This window comes from Malaclemys terrapin, chromosome 7, assembly GCF_027887155.1.
Source record: "Malaclemys terrapin pileata isolate rMalTer1 chromosome 7, rMalTer1.hap1, whole genome shotgun sequence".
Lineage (NCBI taxonomy): Eukaryota > Metazoa > Chordata > Testudines > Emydidae > Malaclemys > Malaclemys terrapin.
The window spans coordinates 51,857,997-51,874,775 of NC_071511.1; the positions used below are offsets into that span (position 1 = coordinate 51,857,997).

General features: G+C 59.2%; 1 protein-coding gene across 9 annotated transcripts in view; it reads right to left on the bottom strand.

Annotated features, from left to right (window-relative positions):
- Window positions 1-4,734: 4,734 nt before the first annotated feature.
- MST1 (macrophage stimulating 1) overlaps window positions 4,735-16,779 on the bottom strand; it is a 40,543-nt gene continuing 28,498 nt past the window's right edge. For 4 of the 9 annotated variants that reach the window (XM_054035369.1, XM_054035376.1, XM_054035370.1 and 1 more), the window contains 13 exons: window positions 16,238-16,358; window positions 15,500-15,618; window positions 14,752-14,917; window positions 13,637-13,767; window positions 12,100-12,202; window positions 11,414-11,550; window positions 10,277-10,312; window positions 9,909-10,020; window positions 8,659-8,736; window positions 7,097-7,243; window positions 6,232-6,338; window positions 5,704-5,843; window positions 4,735-5,158 (listed from right to left, as the gene is read on the bottom strand). In XM_054035369.1, coding sequence (XP_053891344.1) covers window positions 4,997-5,158; window positions 5,704-5,843; window positions 6,232-6,338; window positions 7,097-7,243; window positions 8,659-8,736; window positions 9,909-10,020; window positions 10,277-10,312; window positions 11,414-11,550; window positions 12,100-12,202; window positions 13,637-13,767; window positions 14,752-14,917; window positions 15,500-15,618; window positions 16,238-16,358 — 1,559 coding nt within the window. In that variant the 3' untranslated portion in view covers window positions 4,735-4,996. The remainder of the gene's footprint in view (window positions 5,159-5,703; window positions 5,844-6,231; window positions 6,339-7,096; window positions 7,244-8,658; window positions 8,737-9,908; window positions 10,021-10,276; window positions 10,313-11,413; window positions 11,551-12,099; window positions 12,203-13,636; window positions 13,768-14,751; window positions 14,918-15,499; window positions 15,619-16,237; window positions 16,359-16,779) is intronic. The other 5 variants (XM_054035372.1, XM_054035374.1, XM_054035373.1 and 2 more) reach the window with 3 other exon arrangements.

Consider the following 16,779-nt stretch of genomic DNA (forward strand, 5'->3'; position numbering starts at 1 on the left):
GTCATCTCTCCACAGCCCTTTGCCTTACCACTGTCCAGGAACAGCTGATTGCCAACCTGGGGTGGGCACTATAAAAATTCCCAACTTCATCACAGTGAGTCTTATTATTTTGTATGTTTCCATGTCTATTGCAGCAATGTCTAAGTGGTGGGAAAAAAGTCGTGTGACTTTTGCTGAGACCCTTGGGGGGGGTGGGGAGGTGAGGTTACCCAGCTGCCTGCATGTAAGCGATGGACAGTGCCCTTCATAACCTGAGAACCAGGAGGGGAAGGCAACTAGGTGATACTTTGCCTGGGAAGCAAGACAAAAACCGGGAGGAGGGCAATGGGTGTGTCGGAAGTCAGGCAGCTGGAAGGGGCAGTCGACTATTTGGGACCCGGAAGAGGGAGTCAAGGGGCTTCATGCCCTGGGTCCCCCCAAGATGGACTTTGCTGAACATTCCTGATTTCTGTGCTAACAAACTCTGCTTTACTCTGTGTTCCTGTCAACTAATAAACCCTTCTGTTTTACACGCTGGCTGAGATTCACTGCTGATTGTGGAATTGGGGTGCAGAGTCCTCTGGCTTCCTCAGGGGTCCCATCCAGGTGGACCCGCTGCGGGAAGTGCATGGTGAGAACAGGGATGCTGAAGGCTTCGAGGTGAGACCAGGAAGGCCATATCCAAAGAGACTTTGTGGCTAAACACCAGACTGAGCAGCGGAAGGATCCCTCCTTGCAGAAGCTGAGGGCTCTTGGAAGCCCCAGTATTTGCAAGATGCCGGAGAAGCACTGCAGAGAAAGATCACTGTAAGAAAAGAGACCCAGTACTGGGAAAACCGAACCTTGTGGAATCAGGGGCAGCTGGTGGTTCCTCAGAAGTCCAGCTCTCCAAACATCAGGGGAGCCAGCGCACCAGGCGAGGGGGCTGCAGCACGGTCACTGCCCCAGAAATTCATTGGGGTCCACCCTTTCAAGTTGTAGCTGAAGTCGAAGTATCTTGGATCGAATTACCTGGGGTCCAGACAGCGCGGGATCGACGGCCACGGCTCCCCCATCGACTGCGCTACCACCGCTCGCTCTGGTGGAGTTCCAGAGTCGACAGTGAGCACATTCGGGGATCGATATATCGCGTCTTAACGAGACACGATATATCGATCCCGGATAAATCGATTGCTACCCGCCGATACGGCGGGTAGTGAAGACGTACCCTTTGACAAGGAGACGTGTATGTGCAGGGAGAGAAGATGGGGGAAATGCACTGGTGGATGTCTTCCCTGAGACAGGAGAGGGCCTCCTGCTGGAATCAATTACCCTTTCTGACCAGCTAACTCCTGTCGGCCGGCAGAGAGCAGAGGGGCTGTGTCCCTAGCAGGAGCTGCTCCCCAGCAGGCCTGGGTGCCCTAAGCTAAATGTCCACCGGGGAAGGGGTGGTGTTCCTGGTTCACAGTCACTGGGAAACTAGCCCAGGACCTGGCGAGAGAGATCAGAGACATGCTGACTTTAGGGGTGATCCAACCAGCCTCCAGCCCCTGCGCATAGCCAGTCGTGCTGGTCCCCAGGAAGGATGGATCGATCAGACGCTGCATAGATTGCCCAATGCCTAGGCCTGACAAGATCCTAAACAAGTGTTGGGGGGGAAACATTACCAGGGATCTCCCCAAGGACTACTGGGGACCCTTTGGACCCAGATGCTGGGTTGGAATCTGCTCCCATCACCTGGGTTCCTGGTCCTACCTCTCAGCCTGAAGAGGGCCCTTGCAACACCCCAGGGCCTGGTGGATCAGTTACTGAGAGGGGTGGAGGACTTTGCCCTAACGTACATTGATGATATCTGTTTCTTTAGCCAGATCTGAGAGGACGATGTGTCTCAGGTGCAGAGGGTGCTGGGTCACCTCCAGGATGCAGGATGGACAATAATGCCTGGGAAGCGTAAGGTGGGGATGGCAGGGATGTCGTACCTGAGCCACAAGGTGGGGAGCGGCTGCCTAAAGTCAGAACCAGCAAGGTGGAGGCAATCAACGGTTGGCCTACTTTCCAGACTAAGCTACTGTGTGCTTCAGTTTCCCTGTGTATTGCTCCAATGCCTAGGTCGTGGGACTCAGGGTGTGTGACTTTTGCTGAGACCCTCTGGGCCAGGTGAGGCAGCTCCAGCTACCTGCACATAAGCGATGGATGGTGCCATTCGTAACCTGAGACCCAGGAGGGGAATGCGACCAGATGACACTTTGTGCAAGAAGTTAGACAAAGACCAGGAGGAGGGGCACCGGGCATGTCGGAGGTTGGCTGGGCAGTCTGCTGTTGGGGACTTGAAAATGAGGGAGTCCAGGGCGTCCGGCCCGGGGTCCTCCCAAGATGGACTTTGCTGAAAATCACTGATTTCTGGGTTAACAAGTTCTGTTCTACTCCAGGTTCCTTAGACTAATAAACTTTCTGTTTTATACACTGGCTGAGTCACTGTTGACTGTGGAGCTGGGGTGCAGGGCCCGCTGGCTTCGCCAGGGATCCTGCCGAGGTGGATATGCCCAGGGGAAATTTACGGTGTGAACAAGGATGCTGAATGCCCCAAGGTCAGACACTTAGAAGGCCATAGACAAAGAGGCTCCTTGCCCTGGACAGTGTGCCCTGACGGGAGTCACGCCACCCCAGAGTCCTGGCTGGCTTCATACAGAGCAGTTCCAGAGCACCAGGCCTGTGACTCCCCGATAACGGGTGAGCCCCCGTCCCAGGAGGTGATTCACATTCCAGCTGGCATGGAGACCAACGCGGGCATAAGGATGAACTGCCCAATGGATTGTCCAGTGCAGTTGCTGCTGGGATCCAAGGTTGGCACAGTCACTTTAACGGTATGCCATGGCAATGGGCCTGGGCCAAACCTAGCTGTGGGGCCAAGAGCAGGGGTAACAGACTGCGGGAACTTTACTATCATGGTGAAGGGGGCCAGTAGTGTTGCGGGTAAGTCCAGGCCAGCAGGAGGCACTGCCGAGGGTCCAGTGGTGCAAAGGAGTGGGCAAGAGGAGGGGACTGGGGCAGCCCATGTGGCCAGGGACGGTGGCGCTAATAGGGCTCTGTTCCACAGATATGCCTAGGCAGGTATGGCACCAAATGGGCCATGGGGAGCTCTGCTGAAAGCTAAGCAGGAATCGACTGGCGTGGCTGGTGGGAGCAGTGCGCAGAGGCAGTGGCTGTGGAGCTGCGTGACATGGCAGATAGTGGGGTTCAAAACTGCTGCCCAGAGACTCGTCCATGGCGGCGAGGTGAATTGTGGGGTGGCTGCAGCTGCACCAAGGAGATCAGGCTTGGATCCGTGTCTGGACCAGGTGGAGACGTGAGCACTGACACACACAAACGAGCCCACGGATAGCACCCTGGGCTAGGAAACAGCCTGGATCTGTAGAATAGCAGAGGAACCGGCCAAAGTCACCCATCACAGAGATGGTCAGAACTGGCCACAGGCTGGAAGATCAGGCTACTGGGGGAGAGCCAAGTCTCATGGTCAGGAGTCAGATTCCAGATTTGTACAGCTTTTCTTTGATTTGTGCCTGTGGGTTTCCAAGCCCCATGGGTCTTGCTCCAGCTCTGCTAAACAAACCTCTGTCTGGTTTTCGTAGATGCAGCTGAGAGGCGGGTGCTAAGGAGAGGGGTGAACTGAGGAGAGACCCATGGCCGGGTGGCCCGACTCCCTGCAGGCCGTAACTCGGTGGAGTCCAGAAAAGGGAAGGGCACTGGTGTGTCCCATGGTGGCGGGGTATACATTGCCAGCCTGCCTGGGGAAAGAGCGGGGCTTGAGGAGCTCAGGGGGTACACCTGTCTGCCAGCAGCCGGCGGGGTTGGGAGTCTCCCTTGGTGGACACAGATCCACTCCCTCCTGCTATGGGCAGGGATTTGTCCCAGATATCTCGGGTACCCCAAAAAGTGTCCCAGGCTGCAGCCCCAGAGCACGATGGGTGGAGTAAGCGGGGGGCTCGGCGAGAAGGTGGCTGGACAGGTGGGAGGACCGGGGCACTGGGAGTGCCAGTAAATGGCTGGCGTCTGGCATCCCTGAAGCACACTACACCTGTCTCCTTGTGCCGGCTATGGCTTGGCCAGATGAACCAGGGCTGTGCCTAGAGTGGGGCAGTCACAGCCCCAGAGCCAGCCCCTGCCCTCCTCCTACATGCATGCTGTGACCCAGCTGTGGCCTCCCTGCAGTTGGATACAGCCCAGAGCCCCCTGCCCTGCTTCTGGGTGAAGGTGTCACAGCTCATGTTCTATTGACAAACCTTGAAACATGAACCAGCACCTCTACTCCCACCATGTCCCCCAGGAGCCATGTGTTGATTGGCCTCGCCAGGGTCCCCAGGGGCCACATGCTTCCCCGCCCTCCCCCCGGGGGACTGCCTCCTGCCCCACCCCCAAGCACTCAAGGACCTTTCCCCTCCTCCTTTTGCCCCCCACCATTAACTCCAGCCCATTGCTGCCCTCTCCTGGTGGTGCGCATGGCTGCAGCGTACAGGGGGCTCCCAGCCTGTGCAGCGAGACATGACCAGGCCGGGCGCTGAGCTCCTGTGGGTCACAACTCAGGAGTCAGACCCCCCCTCCCGATCCTGGGGGAGAGGCTCCTTGAAATGGACAGGGCCAGAGCTGCCATCTCCCCCAGGCGGACTTGGGGCCTGCCAGGTCCTGCCCAGGCTCCTACCAGTCCTTGGGGCTGGTCCTGTACCCCAGAACCCTTGGGGATCCCCCCTCCCTGGCCCACCTGACAGAGACAGCCACCGACACCTTGAGCATGTTTATTGCAATCACCCAATGCCAGTGCCCACAGCCCAGGGACGGGCTGGCTGGCTTGGTCTCAGCACATGGGACAGACAGTCTGGACTCAGAGCCCTGCCCGGGGACGCTGCGAGGGCTTGGCACAGTTTGGCATGGGTGAATGTACATCTCAGAGCCCACGGCCATCACCAGGCAGAGGGGAAAGCAGCGCTTAGCTCCCTGGGGGCCGTCCCTGCCCATCTGGGCCCTGAGCTGGGCCCCCACCAGCTCAGAGCATCCTCATCACTTTGTTGATCCAATCGACGTAGAGAGAGACACGAGTGAAGACAGCTGGCTGGTCCTTGCGGGCACACACACGGATAGGGGTGATGACGCCCTCCAGCACCCAGCAGTCATGGGTCAGGCAGGCCAGCGGCCCCCCATAGTCACCCTGCAGGGGCCGAGAGAACATATCAACTCCTGCGCCCTGCGCTGGCCCCTCAGCATGGGCAGGGACTAGGCGTGCCAGGCCACTGTGCCACTGTGCAGGGTCCAGGACCCAGGGCCCCTGGCCCCACTCCTGTGCTCCCGTCCTGCCCTGCCCCCTCACAGCTCCTCCCTGTGCTCACCTTGCATGGCCTCCTTCCCCAGGATCCACTTCCAGCTCTCACAGCACTCCCGTCCCTTCCCCAATAGCACTTCTTCCCAGCCCCCCCCCCACGGCACTCTTCCCCTCCCGCCCCCCCACAGCACTCAACTCCCCATAACACTGCCTCCCAACCTGTCCCCTACGACACTTCCTCCCCTCCTCCAAGGCACTCTCACACCTTTCCCCACCCCTCTCTCACAGTACTCCCCTCTCTCATGGCACTCCCCTCCCCTCCTCTCCCCTACAACACGCCCTCCCAGCCTGCCCCCCTAGACACCCCCCTCCCCTCTCCCACAGCACTCCCCTCCCCCCCCAGCAGGCACCTCCCAGTGTGCCCCCCAGCTCACCTCACAGGCCCCCACCCCGGCTCGCAGAGGCGCAGTACACAGCTCACTCTCCTTCACCTGGCCTCGGAGCGCCATGTTGCACTCCTTGTTGCTCAACACGGGCAGCTTGGCTACGTTGAGCAGTGTCTTGTTGCCGGTACCTGGAGGAAGAGGGCGAGCAGATGAGGGGCCTGGGGGTTAGAGCACAGGGACTGGTGGCCCCATCTCCCTTCCCCCCGGCCTGGACAGGGCTGGCTGGAGGGGAGGCTGGATAGCCATGAGGGGGTCATTGGCTGGGCTCTCATGTGGCAGTGGTAGAGGGGATGGGGCCGAAGTGTGGAGCAGAGGGGAGGCCCCATGGGGCACGGATCCGGCTGGGGTTCCTGTAGTATAGAGAGGCAGGGCGGGAGGAAGCTGGGAAAGGTGGTGTGTCATTGCAGACAGCCCCAGCCTGTAGAGGAGTCTGGACGGCTTTGGGGGTGTCTGTGCCACATGGCATTCTCTAGTCCTCTTCTCCTGGCTGCCCCCTTCCTGGCCCTGGGTCTGTACCTCCGGTTTCACCCCATCCAGCGATCTCGCACTCTGTGTTCTCAGGCACGACGTACCGCTCTGGTGGGAGGCAGATCAGAGCCACCCGATCGTTCAGAGTCGCTGGCCTGCCAAGACAGAGCAGTGCCATACAGATGCCCACCCACTCCCTGCGTGCCAACCCCCAGTGTCCATTACCAACCAACTCCCAGCATGGCACCGCAAGGCTCTGCCCTCACTACAGCCATTGCAGGAACAGGCCTTCAGCGCAGATGGAACTGGAGCAGCCTCCATATGTGACCCGAGCACAACAGGATGGCTGCAGGGAGCCCAGGCCAATGACTCACAGAGGTTTGAACTGCCCCATTCAGGTCTGTCCAGCCCTGGGGGTGCTGAATCCTCATCCCCCGAATTTGATGGTTGCTGGGGGATTCCCCCACGCTGCCCCAGGTTTCCTGTCCTGCCTGCAGCTGACTCTTGCTCCCCAGGGTGTGCCAGCTGGGCTCTAGCGCATGCCCCTGCACGGAGCCATTGCACCAGGCCATGGGAGTCAGGGAAGCAGAGCCAAAGCCAGGGCCATATACTACCCTACCTGCCTCCCTGTCACAGGCAGACACCTGCCCCATGGGCCAGCCCCCTGCACCACCACCGCCTTGGACCACCCTTCCCATCGTGGCACCTGGCATGCCTGGGCAGGGCATGCCCTGGCTGTCCCCAGCACCCCCGGCTGGCTCCTGGGGGTTCTCTGTGGGAGCACAGGAAATCTCTGGAACCAGCTGGACCTTACAAAGAAAGGGGGCACCCCAGTTGGAGGGAAAGGCTGTCACAGCAAGAGCTGCATGGTGGGGGTGGGGGCCCACCAAGCCGCCACCCTTAGCCTGCTCACCTGGCCAGTTTCAGCAGCACCAGGTCAGACGCGGAGGGCCCGCAGACAAGTTTCAGGATGGGGAGGGCCTGTTTGTCGGGGTCGCTGGGGCTGGGGTCCTTGAAGAGGGTCCCAAGTTGGACCTCGTAGCTAGACAGGTCAGTGTCACTGCCAGAGGAGGCACGATCCAAGCTGCAGCACATCACTCCAGCACAGTGCCCCCAGCCCTCACTCTGCTCCCCCGCCCTAGCCCTGACCCAAACTGCCTCCCAGATTCCGCACCCCCTCCTCACCCCAACCCCCTGCCACAGCATGGAGCCCCCTCCTGCACCCAAACTCCTTCCCAGAGCCTGCACACCTCACCCCCTCCTACACCCCAATCACCTGCCCTAGCCCTGAGCGCCCTCCTGGAGCCCGAACCTTACATGTCCTCCTGCATCTCAACCTCCTCCCCCAGCCCGGAGCCCTCTCCAGTACCCGAACTCCATCCCAGAGCCCGCACCCCAACCCCCTGCCTCAGCCCAGTGAAAGTGAGTGGGAGAGTGAGTGATGGTGGGAGGGGGGAATGGAGTGAGCAGGGTGGGGCCTCGGAGATGGGGCGGGGCAGGGGCGGGGCAAGGGCGCTTGGATTTGCTTGATTTGACTGTTGGCAACCCTATGGCTGTGCAGGGGCTCTCTCACAGTCCCCCATATCTGGGGCCCTGCCTTTCGTACCATTAGGAGTGGTCGAGCAAGGACTGGCCCTTCCCTGCAGGACAAGGGCTGCACAGCCCAGGAAGGTGCTCCCAGACAGTTTGTGTATGACCATCACTACGGCAGCCCCCTCGTGCCCATGCCGAAGGGCTAGCTCTGGGGCTGATATATGCCATGCGGCACAGGGGCGGAAGGCCAGGCCGACAGCGGCTGAATACAGTGCTGCCCAGACACCTGTGTAGCCTGCACGTAGGGAGGGTAGGGGTTGAAGGGACAAACCACAGGCTCCCTATTGCCCGCTGCCCACCTAGGCACTGCTGCACCCACTATATGATGTCTGCAGCTGCTGCAATGGTGCCAATGAATAGGGCCCATCTGACCTCCCTTTTCTGCTCCCCGGCCCCTCACTGAGCCCGGCCCCGCTGGCTGCGGCACCGTGGAGGACTGGATGGTAACAACCCTTGGACTGGTGCCGAGCACCGCAAAGGCACCAGCTAGCTGATCTCTGGACCAGTCAGAGTCCAATGGGTCCAGAACGGTCTGTAGACTGTCCCCTGCTCCAGCCCCTCCCTCACAATGCCATGCGCTCAGCCAGAATGGCTTGTGCACAGGACACTGCACTTCCTCCCCCTAAGGCAGGGGTTCTCAAACTGGGGGTCGGGACCCCTTAGGGGGCGCGAGGTCATTACATGGGGGGGTCGCGAGCTGTCAACCTCCACCCCAAACCCCGCTTCCCTCCAGCATTTATAATGGTGTTAAAGATATAAAAAAGTGTTTATAATTTATAAGGGGGGGTCGCATTCAGAGGCTTGTGATATGAAAGGGGTCGCCAGTAAAAAAGTTTGAGACCCACTGCTCTAAGGGGCTCCAGGGCACAGCTGACACCTTACCAGGAGGAGAAGCACTGGCGCGTGCTGATGACCCATTGCTCCTTCACCAGGGATCCTCCGCAGAAATGCACTCCTTTCCTGCGGGGCAGAAAGCACTTATCACATGGGAGAGGCAGGGTCCAGGCGGCGCCCCTGCCTGCCTCACAGGGCCTGGCAATCTAGTTAGCACCAGCTGACAGCAGTAACAAAGAGAAGGTGAAAGGGTGACTCGATCAATGTGCAGACTATCGGCACAGGAACTGAAGCTTTCATCCTGGTCTCTTCAGGCTGGCAGAGGAAGGGACTATGGCACTGTCCATAGGCGGGATGTTGAAGCTAGACACATTCATCCTGGAAATCAGGTTTACATTTTGACTGGTGATAATAATTAACCATTGGAACAATTTACCCAGCGTCCTTGTGGATTCTCCACTACTGACAATTTTTAACTCAAGATCGGCTGTTTTCTGGCTCTAGGAAATGTTTTGAGGACATTCTCTGGCCTGTATCCTAAAGGAAGTCAGACTGGATAATTACGATGGTCCGTTCAGGCCTGGGAATGTCTGAATCTCCAGATCTCCATGCCTCGCTGAGCACTGGGCGCGCTAGACCTCCAGCAGATCAGATATGGGACAGTGAGGCCCATGGGGAGTCTCTGCCTCTGTGACATTGGCCACAGTGAGAGAGAGGTAACTGGTCTGCATGGCACTTCAGCCCATTGTGAGATCGTACCGTGGGGCTCAGCTCCGTGCAGCTCACCCTGTCCCCTCTCTCCTCTGTGGGGAACCCATGGCAGGAGGTGTGACCACCACTGGTTGTTCTGCAAGTGCCAGTCCCCAGGCCCCTGCTATTGCAGCTATCAAGTGCCTGGGGGGTCTGGATGCTGGGGAACTGCAATGTGCATTGTTAGGCCCGGAAGCAGGCACCAATGTTGGTGGCTTGCTGACCCCCAGCCTATGCCTGGCGAGCCATGTGGGAGGCTGCTCAGAGTAGGCTGGGGCTATTAAAGGCAATGCCAGCTAGCCAGGCTCTAGCTGCTCTGGGAGATGCACACATTGCTGCTTCGCACATATTAAACTCTTGCCCCACTGAATGGAGTTCAAATAGCTCCCTGCTGAGTCTCCACTTCGAGTCACCAGAGCATTGGTCAGGCACCAATGGCACATGGCTGCTGCAGCTGCTTCCCCATGACCCAGCAGGGTTCCACACTCCAGATCTCCTGCCCCAGCCCCACCCTAGCTGGGCCCCCAATCTCGGGGGACACTGCTCACCGGTTGCGGATGCTGACAGTCCAGGGTGAGTTCCCAGGGCGTCCCCCGATGATACGGCCCTTCAGCTGGAGGCGCTCGTCCCTCTTGCCGCACTCGGCAAAGACCACGTTATCTGAGGCATGGGGAGGATGAGGGCAGCGCTCGGGAGCCGGGGCCAGCAGCAGGCTCAGTAGGAGCTCCCCAAAGACTCCCCAGCCAGAGCCAGATGCCCATTGTGCACCTGGTGATCTGGATCGTGCCCCAGTCCTGAGATGGAGGTGGGGTCAACTAGGGGCTCTGTGGCCTCTGCTCCTGAGCACTCCCCCCAAGCTAAGCTGCCCCCAACTGGCCCCAGCACCCAGACTCTGGCCACAGCTGGCGGGCTTTACCTGCAGTCTCCAGGATGGATGGTGTCTTGTCACCTGCTGGGGAAACAAACCAAAGGTGGTGAAGGTCAGTTGCCCCAAGACGTGGGTCAGAGTAGGTGAGCCGAGCATGGATGGTCCAGGCCTGGGGAATGGCCAAAGCACAGCCTGGGGTTGTGCTGGACAACGGCACAGTCCTGGGGCTTCATTCCCTCAGCCCTCAACCCAGCTCCCCACCCCCACTTTACAGAGACCAAGCGCCTTTTACTGCTGATTAAATCTTTTGAAAATGCCTCCAGGTTTCCAGAGCAGCGGACGCCAAGGAGCCGCCATTCTGGGGTGTGCCCAGCAGCACCACACTGGTACTGAACCAGCCCATAATTGCATCACTGGAGTAGGGTGATTGAGTCCTTACTCGCACCTCTTCATCCCCTCCTCCAGTGCACCCCCGAGCATCTTCTGTCCCTGGCCTGTCCGCGGCCCCAGAGCACCACCTGCCTGACACAGGTACGGCTGGGTACCTGGAACTCACAAGGCAGTTTAAGGGAGCAAGATTGTGGCGACTAATTCGCCCATCTCTCTACCTAGGCCAGAGCCGAGGTCTGCCCTGAGTAGGCTCAGATCCACATGCCGAACACCAGGTGGCCAGGGCTGGCTGTGCTGTGGAGACGGCCCCTGGAGGGGGCAGCCCAGCCTATGGGCTTGGAGAGGTGGCCGTGGCAGTGGCCCTGCCACTCACCAGTGTGGTGCACTGGGTCAACAGGAGGCTGGGCCATGGGCCAGCTCGGCAGAGGGGAGCCAGGCCACGAGCTCACTGCATTTTCTCAGCTTAGCAGCATGACGCCAGTCCCCAGAGACAGGACCGGCTCCAGGGCTTTTGCCGCCCCAAGCGGCGAAAAAAAAAAAAAGCCGCGATCGCGATCAGCGGCAGCTCCACCGTGCCGCTTTCTTCTTCAGTGGCAATTTGGCAGCAGGTCCTTCCCTCCGAGAGGGATCCTCTGCCGAATTGCCGCCAAAGAGCCCGACATGCCACCCCTTCCCCTTGGCCGCCCCAAGCACCTGCTTGCTCAGCTGGTGCCTGGAGCCGACCCTGCCCAGAGAACATGGCGTGGGGCAGCAGCCATGAGACTGAGCTGTCTCCTCTGCATGCCAGGCACCCACCGCAGGACTTGATGGTGCAGTAATCAAACTGGGTGCTGGGGTCCATGGTGTAGCACCAGGGCCCGTGGCTGTCGTTGTCGGGGTTGCGGCAATAATTCTCCTCGAGGTGCATGGCAGGGAACATGGCGGGAGAGATCCTGGGGGAAGGTGGGGAAATCAGCCCTGTGTCCCTCAACCACGACCCCTCCCCCCTCTGCTGCGCCTCAGCCCCCTCCACCCTCAGACCTCTCCAGCCACTCTCTTGCTCCTCAGCCCTCAGATACCCAGACCCCTCAGCCCCCCTCCTGCCCCTTCTCCCCAGCCCCTTGCCCCCGAGCCACACTCCTGCCCCGCCCCTCAAACTCCCACACCTCAGCTACCCTCCTGCCTCTGCCCCACAGCTCCTCACCCCTCAGCCCTCTCCCCTGCCGCCTCCTCAACCCCCCCTGCTACCCTGGTTTTCCTCAAGCCCCCCAACCCTTCAACCTTCGCACAACTCTCATCCCTCATCCCAACACTCCCCACAACCCTCCCCCCGAGGCGGTGCCATTCCCACTGCCCCTGGCCCTGCTGCTCGCCTTGACCCGGGCTCCATGGCAGGGTCACACGCCTAGGTTCCTGGGCCCAGTGCAGGGACCTCCCCACCGGGGACCTCTCCCAGTGGCTGTGGGGGACATTGATGGAGGAAGGGAGACCCTCGCACTCACTGGGGTGTGTGGGGCGATACTGCTGACCATTTCTGGCAAGTGATGCCTTTCCGGGTCTTGCTGATCTTGCCCCTGTACAGCTCACCATTTCCATGGTAACAGCCTGGGGTAAGGAAATGGAAATGACACCTATTACCGGATGTGCATGGCTCCCCCCCCCACCCCAAACTCCCTGGCCCCAGTCCCCACCATGACACCACTCAGGGATCATCCTGATACCACCAGCCTAGTGCTCCCTCCCCTGCTCTGCACCCAGACCCCCAGAGACTGCCCAGAAGGTAACACACACACTGTGTTCTGTTATTGTAGGGTTGCTCCTGGGCAACGGGCTGTCCACACTACTTTGTTATTGTAGAGTCCTTCCGTGGCACTGGGCTGTGTGCACTGGTTTCTTATTGTAGGGTCGCTACTGGGCACTGGGCTGTGCGCACTGATCATAGAATCATAGAAGATTCTGTAAGTTGTCTGAAGAAAGCCTCGTCTACCTCATCCTCCTGGTCTGGTGATCTATAGCAGATGCCCACCATGACATCACCCTTGTTGCTATCACCTCTAAACTTAACCGAAAGAATCTCAACAGGCTTTTCTCCAGTTCATACTGGAGCTCCGAGTAATCATACTACTCTCTTACATATAGTGCAACTCCTCTATCTTTTCTCTCCCTGTGTGTCCTTGCTGAACAGTTTATACCCATCCATGACAGTGCTTGAATCACATCATAGCATTAGTAGGTGCATTGCCAGCAGATGGAGGAAAGTGATTATTCTCCTCTATTTGGCACTGGTGAGGCCACATCTAGAGTATTGCATCCAGTTTCGGGCCCCTCACTACAGAAAAGCTGTGGATAAATTGGAGAGAGTCCAGCAGAGAGCAACAAAAATGATTAGGGGGCTGCGGCACATGACTTATGAGGAGAGGCTGAGGGAACTGGGCTTATTTAGTCTGTAGAAGAGAAGAGTGAGGGGGGATTTGATCGGAGCCTTCAACTGAAGAGGGGTTCCAAAGAGGATGGAGCTCGGTTGTCCTCAGTGGTGGAAGATGACAGAACAAGGAGCAATGGTCTCAAGTTGCAGTGGGGAAGGTCTAAGTTGGATATTAGGGAAGACTGTTTCACTAGGAAGGTGGTGAAGCACTGGATTGGATTACCTAGGAAGGTGGTGGAATGTCTATCCTTAGAGGTTTTTAAGGCTTGGCTTGACAAAGCCCTGCCTGGGATGATTTAGTTGGTGTTGGTCCTGCTTTGAGCAGGGGTTGGACTAGATGACCTCCTGAGGTCTCTTCCAAGCCTAATCTATGTTTCTATGATAGTTCCCTGACTGTGCCAGGACTTCCAATTCTTCCTGCTTGTTCCCCAGGCTTTTTGTATTCAGGCACCTAAGATAACTAGATGATTTCTTGTTGTAGGGTCGCTCCTGGGCACTGGGCTGTGGGCACTAGTTATTGTAGGGTTGCTCTGGGGCACTGCGCTGAGAATTGGTTTGTTGTTGAAGAGTCGCAGGGCAGCCCAGTGTCTCCTCCCCGCCAGGGCAGTCCTCACCCTCCACCTCCACCTCGTCAGTGCAGCGTTTGATCTGGAAGCAGAAGGCGACGCGCATGCTGGGCAGACTGGTGAAGCACCAGGGGGCCTCTGAGCCATCAGGGTTCCGGCAGTAATTCTCCCGCAGGTCCCTGGTAGACACATCAGCTCAGCTTGGGAACATCCCAGCCAATGATACAGCGTCCAGCAGCTGCCAGCCCCCAACATGGGAGCCACGCCCAGCCGTGGAGGTGTTCCTGTGGGTAGCGGGCTGGAATTTCCAAGGATCTGGATGCCCAGATCACCCCCCACAGACACGCCAGGAGCACCTCCACCCGAGCTGTGGCATCAGGCTATGGGCATTTGCAGGCAGGCCCCCTGCAAGTTTGGTGCCACCCCATCTGGGCCAGGGCCACACCTGTGCTGGAGTCTCAGGCCCTGCAGCCCGAGAACCAGCGATCCCGCCCAGGCCTCACACCACACTCCCAGCACTGGCTGGGTCCTTAGGCTGGCTCCCACTCTGTGACGCCCAGCTGCAGAGCCAGCTCCTCCTGCCCAGCTCTGGCTGGGGCAATGCTGCAGCCGTCAGACCAATGGCTACATAGCCACGGAGGGAGCCTGCAGCACCCAGGACCTGAGCCAGGAAGTCTGGACCCAGCCATCTCAAGCGAGCAGCACAGATATTCATGCGGTCCAGGACCCTGAATGTTTATTCAGGCAGCTAGCGCAGTGTGCACTGGTGCCTGGCCTCATCTTGGGGGGAACAGGTAACCCTCCCCCAGGTACCTCTCCAGGAACCCCCTGGCAACCCTTCCCCCCCCCCAGCTAGGCCCCCCAGAGACCCCTTCTCCAGCTAGCTCCTCCCTCATAGGGATCCCAGGGACCCCTCCCCCAGCTAGTTCCCCCCTCCAGTTACCCCAGCGACCCCGCCCAACTAGCTTCCCCCAGGGACCCCCAGCAACCCCCTCCTCCAGATAGTTCCCCCAGGACCCCAGCTACCTGTCCCCCAGCTACCCATCCCCCAGCTAGCCTCCAGGGACCATCCAGCAATCTCTACACAGATGCGCACTGAATTTTTCCAGCATATAGACCTCTAGGAGCTCCTCCCTCCCCCACCCAAGTGTTCCATCGCCTACTTGCACTCGTATGCCTCGGGCCGGAAATGGTGCCGGTGGGGAGTCTGGGCGTCCCAGCGCTGGCAGGGGATTCCTGACGTGGTGACGTTCACCTTGCCCCGGTAACCTTCGCCTTTGTGCTTGAAACAGCTGGTGGTGGTGTCTGCGAGGCGTGGGCGTTTCTCTGCTTCCATGGATGTGGGCAGCAGGAAAGGCCAAGCGTCACTGGGGGCTGGCTTGGGAGCACCAGGGAGCAGGGAGGAGTGGTGTATGTTGTGGGAGGTGGGACACCTTGCACCCTAGCACCAGCCCGCTGACCAGGGGACTGGTCACGCTGCAGACTCTTCGCTGGCAGGGCCTTGCCATGCACTCAGGACTGTGAGCCAGAGGTTGGACCTCATGAGCTCTATGAAATACCCCTAAGGGCATGGAGCATATTCCTGAGTGCCAGTGGGTGGGCGCTGTGCGAGGGGTTAGGGTACTACTCATCCCCTGCACTGGAGCAGAGCAGAGCAGTGCTGGGCAGTGGCAGTAGGGGGGCGTTGGCAGGGAAAGGTCTGTCATGGCTACATGTCTCGACTCCGCTGAGGCATGGGAGCAGCAAACCGGGCACTGCAGCATGGGGTGGCCCTGCTAGGTGGCTAGACCTCACACCATCAGGGGCCAGAGCCGGATTGGGCACGTCAGTGAGGTTAACAATGATACGGACATAGCAGTGTGGGCAACACATCCCAGTCATGCCCATTGGCACCCACAACACAGCACTTACTGCATTTGCGGAGGTGGCAGTACTCCCGCTCCCGGGCAGGATCTGTGGTGTAGCACCAGGGGCCCACGGAGCTGTCAGGGTTGCGGCAGTAATTGTCATCCAGATCCTTCTCAGGATATCTGGATGGGATAGGGAGAAGGCGGGGGGAAAGAGGTGAGGGAAACCTTGATATTTACAAAGCCACATTCTGATCCTTTCCTGGTCCAAGAGCCTCTGGGATGTGCTCTTCCCCTGCTCGGACCCCCAGGAAGTGGGTTTGCAGCGCAGCCCCAGCCTGACCCTCGGCAGTGACCAGCCCTGTTTGGGGGAACATGGCCAGGATCCATGTTACCCACAGAATCTCGGGGCTGAGCCTTGCCTGTACATGGTGGTGGGTCTGGGCAGTGCCAAGAATGCTCCTCTGCAGGTTGCACTGCCAGCCTGGGGGCTCAGCACTGGCAGCTGAGAGGGTCTCTGCTAATGCCTATCCCAGAGTGCCATGTCCCCTGGCTGGTCTGCATTCACTGCAGGGCCTCCGTAGTGCTGGGGGCTCAGGCTTCCCAGCCCCTAGGAATCCATGGGCAGTAACCTGGGACCTCGGGGAACTCTCTGCTCTGGACAGAGTGCTGAGATGCCCCACTATCACCCAGACCTGCTCCCTCCTGAGCCCCCCCGTGAAGGCCAGACTGTTCCCATCCCACACTGAGACCATCCCGTGGGGGATGAGCAATCCCTGCCCCAAGCGGGGAGGGCTGATACTTGTGGGGATGATATGGGTGCTTGTGGGGGTGCTGCAGGTCCCAGCGCTGGCACTCCCGCCCGGACTCCGTGTGGTCCACCAGGCCCCGGTAATCTTCCCCGTTGCACAACACGCACACGGCTGCAAGAAAGAATCATGCTTCAGGCATGGAGCAAGGCAGGACATGTGCAGGCTGGCAGCTCTGAAGGCCTTTGCCAGCTATGCAGATGAATGTCACTGGCTCTGAACCCAGAGAATCCATTGCATCCCCAATCCTCCCAGCTCTGCCCCCAGGAGAGCCCCCCACATCACAGACCATCACCCAGCAGACTAGTGCCAGGATTTGTGGGTAGAACCCTGGATCCACCACATTTGTGCATGGCGGTGCGCAGGGGTGATAGGGCATGTGTTGCCTGAATGCTGGTGCACAGGCAACAGCTGTCATGTGGGGAGGGAGGGGGCATCCAGCAGGTGAGATGTCCGGCTGTTGCACGTGGGAGATAGCTACTCCATAGATGCCGAGTCCATGGGTGCTCTGGAGTTGGAGCATGAATGGAAAAAA